The sequence below is a fragment of the Oncorhynchus tshawytscha genome, linkage group LG12 (assembly GCF_018296145.1).
Source record: "Oncorhynchus tshawytscha isolate Ot180627B linkage group LG12, Otsh_v2.0, whole genome shotgun sequence".
NCBI lineage: Eukaryota > Metazoa > Chordata > Actinopteri > Salmoniformes > Salmonidae > Oncorhynchus > Oncorhynchus tshawytscha.
Window position 1 is genome coordinate 23,641,296 of NC_056440.1, and position 21,087 is coordinate 23,662,382.

The 21,087-nt window shown below is 41.9% G+C and overlaps 2 protein-coding genes across 3 annotated transcripts; both read left to right on the forward strand.

Annotated features, from left to right (window-relative positions):
* Positions 1-8: 8 nt before the first annotated feature.
* On the forward strand, positions 9-6,148 carry LOC112262731 (izumo sperm-egg fusion protein 1). Of its 2 annotated transcripts, XM_024438462.2 has the most exons (9): positions 9-3,050; positions 3,173-3,247; positions 3,335-3,418; positions 3,579-3,599; positions 3,872-3,955; positions 4,253-4,380; positions 4,511-4,661; positions 4,974-5,145; positions 5,731-6,148. In XM_024438462.2, the coding sequence occupies exons 1-9, from the start codon at positions 2,783-2,785 to the stop codon at positions 5,783-5,785; spliced, it is 1,038 nt and encodes a 345-aa protein (XP_024294230.1). In that variant the 5' UTR covers positions 9-2,782; the 3' UTR covers positions 5,786-6,148. The 2 variants fall into 2 exon arrangements, with proteins under 2 accessions (XP_024294230.1, XP_024294231.1); XM_024438463.2 differs by lacking the exon at positions 3,335-3,418 and having other exon boundaries at positions 5,731-6,147.
* Positions 6,149-8,986: 2,838 nt separating this feature from the next.
* On the forward strand, positions 8,987-11,997 carry dusp2 (dual specificity phosphatase 2). The gene is made up of 4 exons (XM_024438464.2): positions 8,987-9,666; positions 9,913-10,043; positions 10,209-10,428; positions 10,867-11,997. The coding sequence occupies exons 1-4, from the start codon at positions 9,270-9,272 to the stop codon at positions 11,079-11,081; spliced, it is 963 nt and encodes a 320-aa protein (XP_024294232.1). The 5' UTR covers positions 8,987-9,269; the 3' UTR covers positions 11,082-11,997.
* Positions 11,998-21,087: the final 9,090 nt, after the last annotated feature.

A 21,087-nucleotide genomic window follows, 5' to 3' on the forward strand; every position in this document is an offset into this window, starting at 1 on the left:
GGTCATCGGCTCGGCCTGGCCTTATTTATTTGTACGCCCATATATGGTAGTAAGTCAGACCAAAGATTTTAAGGCACAGATCAATAGCCAAGATACTCAGCTTTCCTCAGACGCCCTGCTTTTGCAGATAGGGGCTACCGTTCTCATACCTACTGAATTGAATAAAAACAACAAATAGGGTTCCCAAATATTTAAGAGGGTATTTTACTGTATTTACAGTGCCTTCGGAAAGTATTCAAAATGACAAAGCAAAAACTTGTTTTTAGAAACGTTTGCTAATCTATAAAAAATGTCAAACTGACATACTACATTTACATAAGTATTCAGACCCTTTACTCAATACTTTGTTGAAGTACCTTTGGCAGCGATTACAGCATCGATTCTTCTTGTTCTTCAAGCTTCTTCTTCAAGCTTGTATGACGCTACAAGCTTGGCACACCTGTATTTGTGGAATTTCTCCCATTCTTCTCTGCAGATCTTCTCAAGCTCTGTCAGGTTGGATGGGGAGCGTTGCTGCACAGCTATTTTCAGGTCTCTCCAGAGATGTTCGATCGGGTTCAAGTCCGGGCCACTCAAGGACATTCAGAGACTTGTCCCGAAGATACTCCTGCATTTGGGCTCCCGGGTGGCGTAGCGGTCTAAGGCACTGTATCTCAGTGCAAGAGTCGTCACTACAGTCCCTGGTTTGAAACCAGGCTGAAGCAAATCGTCCAGGTTTGGTAGGCCGTCATTGTAAGTAAGAATTTGTTCGTAACTGACTTGCTTAGTTAAAGGTTAAATATTTCAAAATTCAAAATTGTCTTGGCTGTGTGCTTAGAGTTGTTGTCCTGTTAGAAGGTGTATTTAAACCCTCAGTTCTTTGCTTTGTGTTTGAATGTTAGCACCCAGCCCCAGTGATTCTGTGAACATTTGTTACTCCAGTTGGACTCTCTTGTGGTACTCTGTTTTTGTTCTCGTTGATTTATTTTTGATTATCCTTTGAGGCTTTTCTGCTGTACCTACCACCTTGTGGAGTTACCTTTTGACTTGGAGGATTACCTTTGTTCTCTTGGAATTACTTTTGACGTTGTGGATTTATATTTTTGCCTGAACTTCCCTTTTTACTTTATTAACACCGTTTCCAGTACTGCTGTGTCTGCCTCATCTTCTGGGTTCAGCTGACTATTAGTGGCTCAGTTTGCTAAGTGACTGTTTCTCACACCGGAGACCCAAGTTCGTAACCGGGTCCTGACAATAACTAATAGTAACTACAATAGTGAAATCAAATGATTTATTTTAATTGTTTATCAACTAATTAATGATTGCAATCAATCATTGTTTCATATACAGTATCTGCTGTTACCATGAACTGTTGAGTAATGTTCATTCTATAAATTGCACTACTTTAATTATTTTTATTTTACCCCCTTTTTCTCTCCAAATTCTAACTTGTCTCATAGCTGCAACTCCCAAACGGTCTTGGGAGAGGTGAAGGTTCATGTGGTCTTGGAAACATGACCCATGTAACCGCGCTCCTTAACACTCCCCAGTTTAAGCCAGCCACACCAATGTGTCAGAGGAAACACCGTTCAACTGGCGACCGGGGTCAGCATGCAGGAGTCGCTAGGGCGCGATGAGCCAAGTAAAGCCCCTAACCCAGACGACGCTGGGCCAATTGTGCACCGTCCTATGTGACTCCCGGCCACGTCCGGTTGTGGCCCTGGAGTTAAGCCGGGTCTGTAGTAAAGCCTGTAGCACTGAAATGCAGTGCCTTAGCCCACTGAGCCACTTGGGAGGCCCAGTTCACTACTTTTGACCAGGGCCCATAGATTTCTGATCCAAAATAGTGCACTTTAGGGAATATGGTGCTATTTGGGACTTAGTCTGGGTTTGTTACATAGGGTTCATTCTGTTGCTTTATCCACGTCCAGTCATTCTGGTATGTATGGTTTTGATTACATATAGATATAGCCAGCCAATGTAAATGGATGGCATTTACATGGTTTGTCTCCTGTCTATCATTGTTTGCCTATTATGTTATTTGTTGTTTTACTGTCATGCCCTGGCAATATATAGCTCAGTGTTGAAAACACCCTGATGAAGGCTTTAATACTGAAACACTTTGGCTGCATCCCAACTGGCACCCTATTCCCTGGCCTATATAGTGCACTGCTTTTGACCAGATCCCTATAGGCCCAGGTCAAAAGTATTTAACTGCATAGAGAATAGGGTGCCAATCATGAATACCTTTTATTGACCCTCCATGACTATATATTATCATGTCAGCTATGTAATTATACTGGATTTGATCGAGAAGTTACAGGCCTTCACTGTTGCACATGCCCAGCTTCCACCACTGAGTGTCAGCAGTGAGCCACAAACTTAACAAAGTGTTCCTATTAGGCCCCCATTGAACTATGCAAAGCAAGACAGTTGTGATGTCCCTGTAAAGTTACTGCAGGAACACAGTAGAATTATATTTCTATGAAGTGTATGAGTGTTTCAAACTTTAGTGTCAGTGACTTCACAGTACTATGTGTTGCTTGCTGCCATAGAAATGGAATTCTTCATTCTAATTCTATAGTACTAGTTCTAATTCTACCACTTAAGTTGCTTTTCTTTAGTGAGTAGTTAACAAGTTTATCTTCCCATATTAGAAGGTTGTATATTGTTCCTGCCAACATTTCCCAGTAGACATTAAAACAGCTGCCATGGAGTTATGCATTTGTATAGCCTCATAATGCTTTGGGGTTGAAACAACTTAGGTCAATCTCTCTCCATCTCTGTTTCAGTAAAGTTAGCTATGGAAAAGGCAGTTAGGGCCCTGTCTTTCCCACTGTTTGTCCGGCTCCTGTCTGTCCCCAGCCTTCTATGTCTCCTGTCCCTGCTGTGCTGTGTCCCTGCGGGGAGACCCTGTCTGCAGTGTGACCGCAGGGTCAGGCTCCTCCATGAAGACTACCTATTGGCTGCTGCCTCTGCCACCATAGAGGATCAGATAGAACTGAAGAAGATTCTAGACTACGCCTACGTCACCTACACAACCACCAGCAACCAGTATAGCGGAGTTATTGGTAGGTGGTTGTTACTTACGAGCCAAGCGCACTACCAACTGTGCCATAAAGGTCCAGACCTCTTAGTAGGCGTTACAGAGCACGTTAATATGTGTGTGTGTGTGGTGTGTGTGTGCCCCCAGACCCGACCACCCTCTACAGGGCCAGTACAGAATACCAGAGTGAGTTTGACCGTTTCCAGGGAAGCCAACTCACAGGTGTGTGTGTGCCTGCGTGCGTTTGTGCTTGCGTATTTGTGTGCGTGTGAAACTGACTACCGTCTGTCTGTCCTCTCCCTGTGTAAGGGCCTCTGACATTTGAGGCTATTCAAATTCTGGAGAAAGGCAGGAAAATTCTCGAGAAACACCTGCAGACTTTTGTCCAGAAAGGTGACTGGTTCAGCTGTAGCCTAGTGTTAATATCAACAATACCAACAGTAATAATATCAGTGGCACTGTAATATGTTTATGATTCTTTCTGTAATAACAGTGTATGGCAACACTTTACATAGAGTGGAATTTAACTAATGTCTTGTTTTCGTTTTGTCAGGTCTCTGCCCAAACAAATGTGGTAAGCCCATGAGCAATTTAATGAATTTGTCATTCCTGACATTCCTTTCAGCCCCTGCCATAGTGCCATCATTTCACCTCACCTCATTGGCCTGTGATCACACACACACACACACACACACACACACACACACACACACACACACACACACACACACACACACACACACACACACACACACACACACACACACACACACACACACAAACTCTGCCATTACAGTTATTACTTTATAGATCAGCAACAAATTGTGCTGTCTTTTTAAACTGCAGGGTTGCTGTATCAGAGAGTAATGAACTGCCTTTCCTGTCAGTACATGCTGCACACCTGCCCCTCTACCACTCAGGACTGCGGGGGTGAGTGTGTGTGCGTGCATCCATGTGTGCGTCCATGCGTGCGCGAGCCCGTGTGTGTGTGTCTTTATGCAGCAGCACTGTCTACTCTTATTGAATGTCATAGATGACTTAGGTAATACTGACCTGTTCAAACTATTCTAATCTGAGGTTAAATCAATCCCACTGTCTATCCCTCCCTTCCTCTAACCATTCTTCTCTCTTCCTCACTCCCTCCTCCCTCTCATTTTCATTCTCTCTCCTCCTTCTCTCCCTCTACCCCGATCCCCCCCTCCCCCTACTCCTCTCTCTCTCTGGTAGAGTATCCAGTGGAGGCAGCAGAGGGGGGACAGGCAGTGTTGGACTGTTTCCTCCCCTGGCATAGTCTAGTTGTGGGACGGACAGATTATCACTACACCTGGGCTCCAGGGACGCAAAGGACTGCAAATGTAAGACGGGAGGGTGCACACACACACGTGCAGACAAACACACTGGAGTGTTCTGGCTTTGAACACATACATGTAATGTTATTCATTTTGACTTTCATCCATCCCTTTCCCATTTTTCACTTCCCTCTAGCTGACAGAGGGTGATTTCAGAGTGCTGGTGGTTACTGAGGATTCCTCTGTGGTGCTGAACCAGCTGCATGTCGATGAGGAGGGCACGTACCGCTGCCTCCTAACGGATGGCAAAGGAACTGTCCTTTCACGCACACACTTCCTGCTCACTGGTATGCCAGTTTGAATACATGTAGCCCCTGGCCTACTTCAGAAATGCATCATCCCTTTCTCCCTTCCCTCAATGTTAAAGTGATAAGAGTTGTTAAAAGTTATATTCTTTGCTTTCACTTATCCAGCTGTGTTAGATTAGTGATTACTTCAAGAGGACAGATCAGTCTTTAACAAAGGCATTGATAGAGGCATAGACATTCAGGGGTTACAATTCTCCAGTAAGAATAGGCATGAAATGGGATGAAAATAAAGACGTTTGGAAACAGAATAGGCCAGATCACCCTTCACCTCTCCCTCTCTTTTGTCCACAGTCACCCCGTCACCTGTCCCGACTCCCAGATCTCTCCTCACCCTGCCCTCCCTCCCTCCTAGTTATGATGCCTCCCCCATTTCTCACCCTCCCACTGACCTCCTGCTGGTCATCATCATCATGGTTACTGCCCTGAGTCTGACGGCCAGCCTAGCCCTTGCTATTGCTTTTGGGTGAGAGAGGGATGGAGGGTAAAGGTGGGGGACAGAGTGAATGATGGGAGAGGTAGGGAGAAAGACAGAGAAAGGGGAGGAGGAGAGAGTGACCAAATGAGTGATTGCTTAAAATATGAGTGGGAGAGACAGAGAGGGGGTGAGAGATGATGGAGGAATGATGGAGGGATTAATTAGAAAAAATATGAAAGATGAATTGAGAAATTTGGCTGTGTGAAATTGGTGGAACCAGGACAGATCTTCTGTGGTAGCAGACAAGTCCAATCTCATTTCCCTTCCAAAATTCAAAATATTCCCTGTGTAGGAAATCGCACTGATAGAATTGTTTCTCATTACCCTCATATCCCACAGCCTCCCAACAGATGTTACAATTTGAAGTATCTACTGTTAGTTGCCAGGAATAGTAGATACAGAATTACAATAAATAGGAAAGATACTACACATACAGCAGAGTGAGAAGTAACAGAAATGTAAACTTTTTCCTTGAATAATCAAGGACCTATTTCTGGTGTCAGAGTTGACGAGGCAATAGAATGACATAATGTCATAAAGTCTGAACAATATGTGTGTGTGTCCTTCCACCAGATTGATGACTCTGAGACAACAGAGAGAAGAGGAGGAGAGGGAAGGGAAGAGATGATGACAGAGGAACAAGAATGTGACTGATGTAGAATATGAGAAGGGATGGACAAGATTTTGAGTTTGAAAAAAACCCACAAAAAAGTTAAGAGAAAAGGTGTAAATGAATACTGACACTGTTAATAACTATCTCAGAGAGTGTAGCACACACACATCATTTAATTTAATTCACTTGATTGACCTTAATAAGGTTTTCTGAACGGAGAGAAGATTATAGACACATTATAGACACGTGGGATAGGATGAAAAGAGGGAGGATGTGAGGAGTGAGGGATGGAGGTAAAACTCCTAGATTAGACTTTTTCAGATTAATATTCCCAAACGTTAACCTAATTCTAGATAATCCACTGTGGGAGCAGGGGGGGAGGGTAGGCGAGGGGGAGGGGAAACAGAGACAGTTCCCATATTCAAGTTCCCTTTTCATTCAGATAAAGAGAGTATTAAAAAGTGGGCTAGAGAGACACGTGAGTGAGAGAGGGCCATAACAGAGAAGTAAAACAGTCTACATTAGGGCCCTTCACTCATCATCACCATCAGTATTTTGTAACGGAGTTATTAGCCAATCAATCAATCAAAAGATTGTTTCCTCTCTCAAAAAATATTCCATTTGTAAAACCAGCTCCTTCTAAGTGTCCAGTGTGTCTTTACAAAGCGTCATGGTTGCTCAACATTGATATGCGCAGTAATACTGTTGACGAACATACACACAAGGTTTTCATTCACTTGTGCAATGTAATCAAGTGAGTGAAACTGAAAACAAAACCTTTCAAAATGTTTGAATTTCGTATCTTAACCTTTATTAGTAATAAGAGATACAGGGTCTTGACTACTGTAGCTCTTTTGTTTTATTTCCCACCTTCATGGAATAGCCCCTTTTTACTGACAATGCTTGACTTTAAAAGAGACTTGTCACACTGCCTCAGTGTTAGCCACAGCATCCTACATGTGAGGGTGGCATCAATAATTAATTTCACTATTGCATTGCTCACTGACTCATTTGGAAAATGAACAAAGTGTATTTTCCAGGATGAAGGTTTTAAAGGTGTGTGTGTGAAAGAGTGTGGGTCATGGGGGTGTTTTCCTCTTGTCGTTCGCCCACATGTCAGCATTACAGGAAGCTGTACCACATACATCCTGTTACTCTAACCTCCATGCGCACCCTCAGGTGCGTACACACACACACACAGTCTCTATTTAAGGAAGGATTATAGAACACTGTACTGTAGCTCTCTGGGTAATATTCTGGGTTTTGTGTGGGAGAGCATGACAGATTGAGTTTTGTATTGCATGTCAGTAAAGCTAGCTCAGCGGTTGCCAAGCATGATATGTGTTGCGTGTGTGTGCCTGTTGGCAATTATAACCGTGCGACTGTGTGTGTGTCACTCTGGTACAATACGTGCAGTCTCAGTTTACAAAGACAAGGGAGGGGGAAAGAGATAATGAGAGATGGAGGGAGAGAAAGGAAGTGGAGTGGGAGGAAAATAGTGGGAGAAACAGTGAATGGATGTGCTGTGGATTACAAGGAAGTGGTGGAGAAGGGAGCAGGAGGTCAGATGACTGTTTAGCTGTATTTTGTGCTGATGGAAGGTAGATACTCTAGCATAGTACCACAGTCCTGCTGCCTACATAATTACAACTACATACATCATCACTGCACACAGTTATGACTCACCAGTGGTATACAATCATGGTTACTATTGTTGTTGTAAAGAATGAATGGAGCCAAAGTTGAAACAGAGTTATGAATAACAGAGTTAATTAATGCTATGAAAGAGTTAATGAATGGAATTCTACAGAACATTAGCTCAGATTAGGGACAACTCCAACCAGACTGGGGTCAGATTAACATGTAAATCAGAGAGAGGGAGGGAGCCAGAGAGAGGGGGTGGGAAACAGTTTATGAATAGGGTATGATGTAAATATTTAGAATAGCCTAACTCATTACATAAGTGCTCACACACACATGCATCAATGCACCCACTAATCCACACACACACACACACACACACACACACACACACACACACACACACACACACACACACACACACACACACACACACACACACACCTGCAGCCTGGTATTTCCCATGCCTGTGTGTTTGGCACATGGTCTTTATAATATTCTCAACATTCACAAAATAGTTGATTTTCTTACTTTTTATTTCTGCATTGTTGGGAAAGGGCTCATAAGTAAGCATTTCACAGTAAAGTCTACACCTGCTGTTTTCGGCGCATGTGACAAATAACATTTGATTTGATTTTGAGCTGCAATCTGCAGTTAGAACAATAACAAAGCGGACACCCTGAATCCCTCCCTTGAGATGACGTAGAGGCACCTTCCCTCAGCATCATGATTTCAATGGTAGAGTTGCACCTCTAGGGCGAAAAAGAGAGAGATTTACTACTAAATGACAAAAATATATAACTTTTGAAACAAACTGTCAAAATGAAGACCATAATTGACTTGCTTCACTATAACTATGCCTAAAATATGTTTTCTTAATGAAAAGTTACTCTTTAAATAATATATGTATACAGAGAGAAGCAAGTCGATATATATATATATATATATATAGTAATGCATCTCAAACAGACATTCACAAACTTTGTATCTGTTCTGTAGTTTGGATGGATGGCTGGCTGGCTGTCTGGGGTTATTTTTCCACCACAGTGATAATGGATATCCATTCTAATCAACAGCAAGGTATTAATTCTAATCAACTTTCACATGTCGAACTGTAACCAGCGGCAAGGACACAACTAGAGGATGGGACCTGAAACACAGATATTTATCTGACCATAACCTTTAACCCAACCCTAAACTTCTCTGTAAACCCTTGATTGATAACAAAATAGCATGTAAAAATAATATGTTTTATATGTCATAGGCTACACCCCTGCAATTTCAATGAATCAGCCGTGAATCAATGGAAACAGTTTAAATGAGATGTGTGTGTGTGTTAAAAATGGGTGCTTAAAGTCAAAACATGATGTAATTTAGAACAAACACAGGGTAAACCCCAAGCACCACGTGTGGTTTTGGAAAATCAGAGTTTTTATGTCAAACACCTTATAAGGAGTTCCGGTACAGACAGATGAGCTTATATGGTCAGTGACACAGTCTGTGATGTGTCCTCCTTATGTGGAAAAAGAGGGCGGAGTAGCAGTTTGGTATGAAACAGTTTGGTATAAAACCCTGTCCCTCCAATCTCATCCCATCTCTTAACAAGAAACAAGAGGTAAAGACAGTTTAGTACTAATTTCGAGGTGAATTGTTTATGGAAATAGTCACATTCAGTACTCTCTGACTGAAGTCAAATTGTTTTAATTAGTTGATCAAGTTTGAAATATATTCTGATCAAGAACAAGTGTGTTTTGCCAAACATTTTGTTGCTTTTAGGCTAGTCTATAACTTTCCACAGGAGAAACAAATCAAAGCGACTATTTTTTTACCTGTTTATTTTTGGGACCAGAACTAAATAATGTGTTCAAACAGCGAGCCTCTGGAGATAACTGGTATTGAGTTGGCCCACATCCTCAGAACTCCCCGGGACCAGTTCGCCTCAGGCGGCTGTGTACTGCTGGACTGTCGGCCTTTCCTTGCCTTCTCCAGGACTCACATCTCTGAGTCCCGCAATGTCAACTGGAACTCGATGCTCCGGCGTCGGTCCAAGAGCTCCGTTGTTTGTTTGGAGTGGTTGGTCGCGGACAAGGACCTCCTTGGTCGGCTGTGCAGGGGGGATTTCTCGCCAATGGTGGTGCTTGATGAGAGTAGCCTTTCTATGGCCGAACTGAAAGGGGAGAGCTTGGCCAGTATGCTGCTGAACGCTCTACAAGCCGATGTCCAATCCAGCTCAGCACAGATCTGCTTTCTAAAAGGTGAGATTTACCAGGCGACAAAGCAAAACAAGTCGACTATTAGATACATTTTGAATGAAATCAAATGGCCTACACAATATTTTTAGGCCAAAATATTATAATAACCATATTATTTCGTTACATACATTTTTTATAATTTCCTCTACAAACCATCATCTAGCTAGGTCATGTTCCTATCTGGTACAGAAGAGGTAAGGAGTTATGTCATAAGCTGCTGAGTGTCATTGTAATGTTTCTTACTGGCAGGTGGCTTTGAGGGGTTCCATGAAGAATATCCAGAAGTCTGTTTCAACTCCCCAGGCCTGCTGGGACACAGCCCTGCAATGATGGACCCAGAGCCTAGCGTGACAGGGCGGAAAACACCACTCTATGATCAGGTGAGAGACTGGGAAAATAACTGAAACAGTTGCATGAGGACATTTTTCTCAGGCATTTGTCCACTACTTTATTTGGTTTGGGATATTTTTCCTTCATGGATTGAAATCAAGTCATGTTTTGGTTGGTTATTGTTTTTGATTGGTTGGTTTGTATTCGATTAACAGGAGGGTCCAGTGGAGCTCCTCCCCTTCCTGTTCCTGGGCAGTGCAGTTCATTCCTCAAGGCGCGAAACTCTCACTGCAGCGGGGATCACGGCAGTGCTCAACGTGTCCTCCTCCAGCCCCAACCTGTATGAAGAGGACCTAAAATACATGAGACTCACTGTAGAGGACAGCCTGGCTGCAGACATCGCAGCCCGCTTCCCTGAGGCCATCGCCTTCATAGGTCAGTTCTACTACTAGTATCACCTTCTGGGTGTGTCCCAAAAGGCACCTTATTCTAATTTGGTACGCAGACATTGGTCAGGTTCCCATGCTCAGACGTTGCAATCATCCACCAATGGTTGCGTGCCATGTCATCGACTATGGCGTTGTGCACCAGATTAATATAACATATGATGTGGTAAGCTGGTACGTAAAGTATCTATCAAGGCATTGTAAGATCTGGCATGCGTCAGCAACGTCTGAGCGGGGGAAGACTACCATTGTCTCCTCTCCTTAATTTGAAAACGCAGGACAGGTGAAAGATTGCCAATTTCTGGGACATTTCTTTCACATATCTAGATTGAAGAGACGAGGAAGGAAACCATTTTAGACTATTGAGACTGTGTGCTAAAACAGAGCTCAAAGCTAACTACCCTGCTCTGTACCTTCTCTTTTGCAGACTCGGTGAAGGAGAGTGGTGGTCGTGTGCTGGTGCACTGCCAGGCCGGCATCTCTCGCTCGGCCACTATCTGTCTGGCCTACCTCATCCACGCCCGCCGCGTCCGATTGGACGAGGCTTTCGACTTCGTGAAGCAGCGACGCCAGGTCATCTCTCCTAACCTGGCCTTCATGGGACAGCTGCTGCAGTTTGAGACTGACGTTCTGTGTCACTGACCCCATCATTAGCCATATATTTATATATACGCTTTGCCACTAACAAGACTAGCAGAAATATATTTCTGAGGAAGACTCAAGAGAAATGTACTGTATATATGCACTTCCACTAGGTGGATTAGTCCAAAAAGTTGGACTAAAGTCCACCTAATCCACTTGGACTGTGATGAAGAAAGTTGATCGATTTCACACATTTTTATGTGTCTCTGCGTGGCCACAGCCTCATATAACTGCTCAGAGAAATGTTTACCCACTCTGCCACTGGCTAGGCTGTATCCGAGAGAAACCCACAGACAGTACATGGTGAGAGAACTGTATATATGCTGGCAGGAGATATATATATATGTGTGTGTTTGCCTTTTTGGACATTTTGCAAGGGCTGACATAAAGGCCTATACTGTGTGATAAAGCCCAGCAAGCTGTTGGGTACCAGAGTAATAACTACTGTCTGTAAAGCTAAATGTGAATGATTTGTATATTGATCAGGTGATTTAATGTATTAAGGGCAATACATCAATACAATCAATTTCCTAACACCAGTGCAAATCTGAAACAAGCTCATCCTTATCAAATCATAGGTATTGGCTGTAGCTTGTAGGTCTGCTCTGGGTAAAGGGAAGAAGCCATCTCAATCCTTATGGTGTTTTTATAAAACTTTTATTTTTAATTTTATTATGGTTTTGACAGTATTGTGATTTACACTGTCGGTTACTGCACTTTATTTGCCAATGTGGAGGCAGATTCCTGCTGTTTTTCACATAGATGAAATACTTTATAAACTGGAAAACACATGTTTGTCTATGTATGTTTATATAATGATGCCCTGTCTACATACAGTGCCTTAAAGTATTCACACCCCTTGACTTTTTCTACATTTTGTGGAGTTACAACCTGAATATAAAGTGGATTACATTGAGATTTTGTGTCACTGGCATACACACTGTAGGGGCCAAGTATGTCATATTGTATATCGGCATGTTTCCAATTCAATGCATTTCTGTTGTATGTGTGTTTGCCGTTAATCCCCTGTCAAGTGTGTGTACCCCCTCTACAGGCCAATGGAGAAAACAGACGGCATACATGCTCCAAGGCCAACTGGGAGTGACTGGAATGGCTGCACACAGTCTTTTGACCATGTCAGAACATGTTTATCATGCTGTTTGTTCCTTTAGTTTAATGATCAGAATTAGTTTTGGTAGAATTCAATGCATTTTTGTATCCAGAACAACGACAAATAAATGTATTATTTTTCAACTTGAATCAAACTCTGGACATGGGATGTTAATGTGTCTAGACTAACATTTCACCCCTCTCCATTGTGGCTAAAGGATTAACAAAGGGGTTGAATACTTATTGACTCAATGACTTGACACATTTCATATTTAATTAGTAAAAATGGATAAAAACATCATTCCACTTTGGCATTATGGGGTATTGTGTGTGTGTGTGTGTAGTGGCTAAATTGTCCAATATAAATGTCTCAATTAAATTGACACTTTAAGGCAAGCCAAAATAAGTTCCGAAGTAAAAATGTGATTACAAGTCACATAAGGTGCATGGACTCTGTGTGCAATAATAGTGTTTAACATGATTCCTGAATGACTACCTCATCTCTGTACCCCTAACATACAATTATCTGTAAGGTCACTTAGTTGAGCGGTGAACTTCAAACACAGATTCAACCACAAAGACCTGGGAAGTTTTCCATTGCTTCGCAAACAACGGAACCTATGGTAGATGGGTTAAAAAAGGAGGCTGAATATCCCTTTGAGCGTGAAGTTATTAATTACACTTTGGACGGTGTATCAATACAGCCAGACACTACAAAGATACAAGCTTCCGGAGAGTTTAATGGCTGTGACAGGATACAACTGAGGATGGATCATTCACATTATAGTTACTCCACAATACTAACCTAATTTACAGAGTCAAAAGAAGGAAGTCTGTACAGAATACAAATATTCCAAAACATGCATCCTGTTTGCAATAAGGCACCAAAGTAAAACTTAAAATAATGTGGCAAAAAAAGGAACTTTATGTCCTGAATACAAAGTGTTATGTTTGGAGCCAATCCAACACAACACATCACTGAGTACCACTCTTTATATTTTCAAGCATGGTGGTGGCTGCATCATGTAATGTGTATGTTTGTCATTGGCAAGGACTAGGGAGTATTTTAGGAAATAAATAAATGGAGTAGAGTTCAGCGCATGAAAAATCCTAGAGAAAAACCTGGTTCTGTCTGCTTTCCAAAAGACTGGGAAATAAATTCACCTTTCAGCAGGGCAATAACTTAAAACACAAGGCCAAATATACACTGGAGTTGGTTACCAAGATGACATAGAATCTTCCTGAGTGGCCTAGTTGCAGTTATTACTTAAATCGACTTGAAAATCTATGGCAAGACTTGAAAATGGCTGTTAAACAATGATTGACAGAACTTGAGGAACCAACTTGACTGAACTTGAGGAATCGTAAAATAAATCATGTGAAGATATTGTACAATCCAGGTGTGCAAAGCTCTTAGAGAATTACCCAGAAACTCTTAACCAAAAACACATCTGTAATCGCTGCCAAAGCTAACACTAACATGTACTGACTCAGGGGTGTGAATACTTATGTAAATTCAATATTTCTGTGTTTCATTTCAATACATTTGCAAAAATGTCTAAAAACACGTTTTCAATTTGTCATTATGGGGTATTATTGTGTGTAGATGGGTGAGAAAACATATATTTAATACATTTTAAATTCAGGCTGTAACACATCAAAATGTGGAATTAGTCAAGGGGTATGAATACTTTTTGAAGGCACTGTATCTGTCCTGCCCTCAAATATATCCTGTTGAATGAAACAACAGCCAACACAAACATCTTAGACTATGGCCACACAGACATGATGAGGATGAAATAGTACATGCATTTATTAATTGTCTGTTTTTGTCCATCCAAAAGTTAATCTCAAGTGAACTGGCCACAGCCTTACTTCTTTCCAGCATGTTGGAGCAAAAGCTTGCACAAGCCTATAGTGGATCAAGTTCAGGGCCATAAAGCAAAGAGGGAAAGCAAACACCTGCCTGTATGAAGAAGTGATTTATAATGTAACAGCGTCCTCTAGTGATAGCTTTGAAGACCAAGTTTTAGTATTATTCAGATAAGAAATGTAGATATCTAGAGATATCCAGTGGATGGCGGTCTAGGACTAGTCCTCCTCAAAATACCGACATTTGCACCTATGATGCATTTTCCATCACATGAAGCCAAACGCAGCATCACATGATGCAAAATGCATCATACAAGACAGATTAGCCTAGGGGAAGCAGGTAGCCTAGTGGTTTTAGTGTTGGGCCAGTAACTGAATGGTTGCTAGATCAAATCCCTGAGCTGACAAGGTAAAAATCATCTGTCGTTTTGCCCCTGAAGAAGGCAGTTGACTCACTGTTCCTTGGCTGTCATTGTAAATAAGAATATGTTCTTAACTGACTTGCCTAGTTAAAATAAAAAACTGTATTTTGAAAGTTACATATCTTGAAAACTTGATTGCTGACATGCAAAACATGTTGGGACTAAATCAACAATGGACTAATGGAGCAAATACCAAAATATGAATCAGACTCCATTTTCATTCGTAATTTTACGACTGCTTTTTACATTTATTTATAAAATAGGAAATAGAGAGATGGAGATCTGAGAAGTCAAGGGCAAAAAATGCCAGACTGGGAATTTTAAACATGGAGCCGTATTTATTGAGCGTCTCAGAGTAGGAGTGCTGATCTAGGATTGAGGATCAGGTCCCCCGTCCATGTTATCTAATGTAAATCGAAAGACATCTTTCTGACCAGACCTAATGGCATCATGAAGACAAGTGCCTGCTATTCCACTCTAACTTGAAAATGTCATCTAAATGATAAAATTACCTGATGCATTTGACATTTTATTCGGTGTCCCCACCCCCTCCATCCCTCACCCTAAAATCTAACCCTCACCCCCATGAGGATACTAGCCTACCTATTTGAAGACAGACTGCTTCATTTTCTCAGAATATAATTCAATTTTGCTGTCTTGATCAAACCAAAGCCTGGATAAAGAGCTTTGTAGCTCTATGTATTATCTCAGTATGTGTGTGTGTCCTGTTCAGGTCCTCAATCATCTCTTGTTGTCAGAGTTGGTCCCAGTATGAATACAGATCTGTCATGGCTAAGGCATTTAGTCAATATCAAGACTCCTTCTCTCTTGGCAAGAATACGTAACAAAACGAAAAAGGACCCCATGTGTTCCTTTTACTCAGCACCTTCTTGTGTTTGATAGTACTTCAAGATATGTTCCTTACACTCTCTCTCTCTCTCTCTCTCTCTCTCTCACACACACACACACACACTTTTGGGCCAAGGAAAGAGACAGTAGGAGAGTGTGTGTTTAAATGTAAATGTCAGTTAGTACTATGACCTATGAATAAATCAGTTATTCAGATTCAGATTTACTGTCTGAAATGATTAGGTCTGTCTTGCCTCCACGCATCACTCTAAGCAGTTACGTACCCACACACGGATGGACATGATTATTTATGCTCTGAGAGAGAGAGAGAGAGAGAGAGAGAGAGCTCTGAGAGAGAGAGAGAGAGAGAGAGAGAGAGAGAGAGGGAGAGAGAGAGAGAGAGAGAGAGAGAGAGAGGGGAGTAGGAGAGCAAGAGAAAATACAAACAGAGATTGACATATTGCTTACACTGTGCAGGGTGAAATATTGGCAGGCCAATCATGGCCAATTCAATGTAACACATGCACACACATACCGTGTGCCAAGCAGAATGAGGAACAGGTGTGAAATTTCTGGTAGGGCTTTAGTTCTAGTGTTGCTACACACACAATACATTACAAGAGAAGCTTTCCCAGAGATGATGACTGTGAGTGTTTAGGCGATTTCTTCAAAATCGTTACATGTTGCCAGGCCAACAATACAGTATACAAAGGTGTGCACACACACATACACTCACATATACACACAAATGCACGCAAGTACAAATACACACATACAGGGGCTTTTGTGTGATTGGAATAACATAAGGATACCACCAGCAGCTACCCACCTTGGTTCAATTGAGGTTGATTTCACATACACACACAGTGGCAGGCTTTCGCACTAAACCAATGGGTCCCTCCAAAACCTTCTTGCATGGCGATCCTCCTAAACCAGGGATACTCAAATACAAGCCTTGAGGTCCAGAGGACTGCCAGATTCAACGCAACTGGTGTCCCAGGTCTGATTCAGTCCCTGATTAGAGGCGAAGACTGATAGACCTACCAGCTCTCACAGTCTCACATCAGAATTAAATGTTTCTCAAACGTCAAATGTTGAAGTTGTTCAAAACGTATAACATTTCAACATGTTTAAGGTTAAGTTTAGGTATTAACTCTGCATTTTAAAGATTAGGGTTAATTTTAGAAATTAACCCCGAATTCTTAAGGTTAGGCATTAATTCTGAATGGTTAAGGTAAGGGTTAAGGTTTGGGATAGGCTTAAAACATAAATATCAAAAACAACATTTATAGCTGGATTCAAACATCCAACCTTCAGGATCAGAGATACATGAGGGGAACAGCGCTCACTGTTGCTCCTAGGATCCAGTTTTCACTTCATCTCCTGACATTCTCAGACATGGATGGATGTTAGAAACTGACTTATATTTTGGGTGACTTGGCTGTTCTAGACCTCCAGGTCAGAATTTCATCAAGGGGTCCTAAAGCCTCTTCTCCAGTGCGCGAGTCTAGTTACAACCAGCATCAAGCTGGTGGCTCTTCATTTAGGAGACGCTATTCTGAGCCATTCCAACCATCAAGTAATAGATTGAGGCTCTTAGTGGAATGAAATCAGTCACCCTTTGTTAAAAAAAAATATATAGCCTAAAGAAAGAATTTTTCCACATTTTGTTGTACAACTGGAATTAAAAATGGGTTAAATTTAGATTTTTTTTGTCACTGCCCTACACACAATAAATACCCAGTAGTGTCAAAGGGAAATTGTGTTTTTCGAAATGTTTACAAATTAATAAAAAATGAAAAGAAGAAATGTGTTGAGTCAATAAGTATTCAACCCCTTTGTTATGGCAAGCCTAAATACATTTCAGGAGTAAACATCTGCTTTACAAGTCCTGCTGTTTTTCACACAGATTAAATACTTTCTAAGCTGGAAAACAAGTTTGTCTATGTACATTTATATAATAATGTCTTCAGAAAGTATTCACACCCTTTGACTATTTCCAAATTTTGTTGAGTTACAGGCTGAATTTAAAACTGATTAAATTGAGATTTTGTGTCGCTGGCAAACATACAATACCCCATAATGTCATAGTGGAATTATGTTTTTATACATTTTTTAAAATTAATTAAAAATGAAAAGATGAAATGTCTTGAGTCAATAAAAACCCCTTTGTTATGGCAAGTTGATGAGTAAAAATGTGCTTAACAAGTCACATAATAAGTTGCATGGACTCACTCTGTGTGCAGTAGAAATAGTGTTTAACATATTTGAATGAATACCTCATCTCTGTACCCCACACATACAATTATTGGTCCCTCAGTTAAGCAGTGAATTACAAACACAGATTCAACCACAAAGACCAGGGAGGTTTTCCAATGCCTCACAAAGTAGGGCAGTTGCTGGAGAGGAAGGAAACCGCTCAGGGATTTCACCATGAGGCCAATGGTGAATTTAAAACAGCTACAGAGTTGAATGGCTGTAATGAGCTTTGTGGGCACTATGGTGTTGAACGCTGAGCTGTAGTCAATGAACATCATTCTCACATAGGTGTTCCTTTTGCCCAGGTGGGAAAGGGCAGTGTGGAGTGCGATTAAGATTGCGTCATCTGTGGATCTGTTGGGGCGGTATGAGAATTGGAGTGGGTGTAGAGTTTCCGGCATGATGGTGTTGATGTGAGCCATGACCAGCCTTTCAAAGCACTTCATGGCTACCGACATGAGTGCTACGGGGCGGTAATCATTTAGGCAGGTTACCATCACTTTTATGGGCACAGGGACTATGGTGGTTTGTCTGTTGGAAACATGTAGGTATTACAGACTTGGTCAGGGAGAGGTTGAAAATGTCTGTGAAGGCACTTGCCAGTTGGTCTGCACATGCTTTGAGTACACGTCCTGGTAATCCGTCTGGCCCGTGGCTTTGTGAATGTTGACTTGTTTAAAGGTCTTGCTCACATCATTTGTGGAGAGTGTGATCACACAGTCGTCTGGAACAGCTGGTGCTCTCATGCATGCTTCAGTGTTGCTTACCTCGACATGCGCTTAAAAGGCATTTGGCTCGTCTGGTAGTTTTGCGTCACTGGACAGGGTTTCCCTTTATAGTCTGTAATATTTTTCAAGCCCTGCCACATCCGACGAGCATCAGAGCCAGTATAGTAGGATTCAATTTAGTCCTGTATTGAAGCTTTGCTTGTTTGATGGTTCGTCTGAGGGCATAGTGGGATTTCTTATAAGCGTCCGGATTAGTGTCCCACTCCTTGAAAGGGGCATCTCTAGCTTTTTAGCTTGGTGTGGATGTTGCCTGTAATCCATAGCTTCTGGTTGGGAAATGTATGTTCTGTCAGTGTGGGAATGACGTCATCGATGCACTTATTGATGAAGCCGGTGACTGAGGTGGTATACTTCCCAATGCCATTGGATTAATACAGTGATTTTCCAGTTTGTGCTAGCAAAACAGTACTTTAGCGTAGCATCTGCATCATCTGACCACTTCCATATTGAGCAAGTAACTCGTACTTCATGCTTTAGTTTTTGCTTGTAAGCAGGAATCAGGAGGATAGAATTATGTTCAGATTTGCCAAATGGAGAGCGAGGGAGAGCTTTGTATCAGTCTCTGTGTGTGGAGTAAAGGTGGTCTAGAGTTTTTTTCCCTCTGGTTGCACATGTGACATACTGGTAGAAATGAGGTAAAATGTATTTAGTTTCCCTGCATTAAAGTCCCCGGGCCACTAGGAGTGCCGCTTCTAGATGAGCATTTTCTTGTTTGCTTATGGCCTTATACAGCTCGTTGAGTGCGGTCTTAGTGCCAGTATCGGTTTGTGGTGGTAAATAGATGGCTACGAATAATATAGATGAGAACTCTCTTGGTAGATAATGTGGTCTACAGTTTATGATGAGGTATTCTACCTCAGGCGAGCAATTCCTCGAGATTTCTTTAATATTAGACATTGCGCACCATCAGTTATTGACAAATAGACACAAACCCCGCCTCTCATCTTACCAGACGTAGCTACTCTGACCTGCCAATGCACGGAGAATGCAGCCAGCTCTATATTTTCCATGTCATTGTTCAGCCACGTCTCGGTGAAACATAAGATATTACAATTTTTAATGTCTCGTTGGTAGGATAGTGTTAGTCGTAGATCGTCCAGTTTGTTTTTCAATGATTGCATGTTGGCCAATAATATGGAGGGAAGTGGTGGTTCACCTACTCGTCGGCGAATTCTTACAAGGCATCACGCCCTGGGATTTGGGCCTTGTCTTGAGAAAGCAGTATATACTTCGAGCCAGACTCATTCAATAAAAAATCTTTGTCCAGTTCGAGGTGAGTAATCGCTTTTCAGATGTCAAGAGGCTATTTTCGGTCATAAAAGACAGTAGCAGCAACATTATGTACAAAAGGAGTTACAAACAATGTGAAAAATCTAACAAAATAGCACAGTTGCTTTGGAGCCCGTGAAACAACAGCCACACATTTGCTAAATGTATGATATGTTACGAATGCCAGCTAGGTGGCTAAAGTTAGGGTTAGTCTTGGCAAGGTGTTAGGGTTAGGGTTAAATTGAGGAGTTTTTAAGGTTAGGGTTAGGGGAAAGATTAGCTAAAAGGGTTAAGATTATGGTTAGGTGAAGGGTTAGCTAACATGCTAAGTAGTTGCAAAGTAGCTAAAAATTAGTAATTAGTTGAAAAGTTGCTAATTAGCTAAAGTTGTCCGTGATGAGATTCGAACTCGCAACCTTTGGATTCCTAGACGTTCGCATTATACCCTACTTTTCTTTTTGCCTTAAGTAACCATCTGTCTTATGTAACCATACCACAGGGTCATAGGGGAGCGGATAGACCGTTTCAAGTTCCTTGGTGTCCACATCACCAACAAACAATCATGGACCAAACACTCCAAGACAGTCGTGACGAGTGCACAACAACACTTATTTTCCCTCAGGTGACTGAAAAGATTTGGCATGGGTCCTCAGATCCTCAAAACGTTCTACAGCATCACCACCAAGAGCATTTTGACCGTTTGCATCACTGCTCTGCATTAGGCCGCAAGACGATACAGAGGGTGAGACGATACAGACGATAATGTGTGCGGCCCTGTACATCATTGGCGCCAAGCTTCCTGCCATCCAGGACCTCTATACCAGGCGGTGTCAGAGGAAGGGCCTAAAAATTGTCAAAGACTCTAGCCACCCAAGTAATAGACTGTTCTCTGTGGTACTGCATGGGTACCGGAACGCCAAGTTAAGGTCCAAAAGTTTTGTTAACAAATTCTACCCCTAAGCCATAAATTTGCTAAACAGTTAGTCAAAATCTATTGACACCCTTTTTATGCTGCTGCTACTTGCTGTTTACCCCTACCTACATGTACATATTAACTCAATTACCTTGACTAACCTGTACCACCGCACAATGACTAGGTACCTGTATCCCCTATATATGGCCTCGTTATTGTTATTTTATCATGTACATTTTATTTGTGTGAGAAATACAAATTGATTTGATACCAAACGTAACATATACGATATGTCTCAAATTTATGTGTCTCGGATTTACATACAGAATAATACGAAATGCTCTAGGAGGGGTGCGTCACTTGAGTGGGTTGAGTAACTGACGTGATCTTCCTGTCTGGGTTGGCGCCCCCCCCTTGGGTTGTGCCATGGCGGAGATCTTTGTGGGCTATACTCGAACTTGTCTCAGGATGGTAAGTTGGTGGTTGAAGATATCCCTCTAGGGGTGTGGGGGCTGTGCTTTGGC

Excerpts from the sequence above, each read along its gene's own strand:
- LOC112262731 (XM_024438462.2), top strand. The coding sequence starts at position 2,783 with ATGGAAAAGGCAGTTAGGGCCCTGTCTTTCCCACTGTTTGTCCGGCTC. Across the intron at positions 3,248-3,334 it reads CCAGGGAAGCCAACTCACAG|GGCCTCTGACATTTGAGGCT; the intron begins GTGTGTGTGTGC and ends TCCCTGTGTAAG. Across the intron at positions 4,381-4,510 it reads GGACGCAAAGGACTGCAAAT|CTGACAGAGGGTGATTTCAG; the intron begins GTAAGACGGGAG and ends ACTTCCCTCTAG.
- dusp2 (XM_024438464.2), top strand. The coding sequence starts at position 9,270 with ATGTGTTCAAACAGCGAGCCTCTGGAGATAACTGGTATTGAGTTGGCC. Across the intron at positions 10,044-10,208 it reads AAACACCACTCTATGATCAG|GAGGGTCCAGTGGAGCTCCT; the intron begins GTGAGAGACTGG and ends TTCGATTAACAG. Across the intron at positions 10,429-10,866 it reads TGAGGCCATCGCCTTCATAG|ACTCGGTGAAGGAGAGTGGT; the intron begins GTCAGTTCTACT and ends TCTCTTTTGCAG.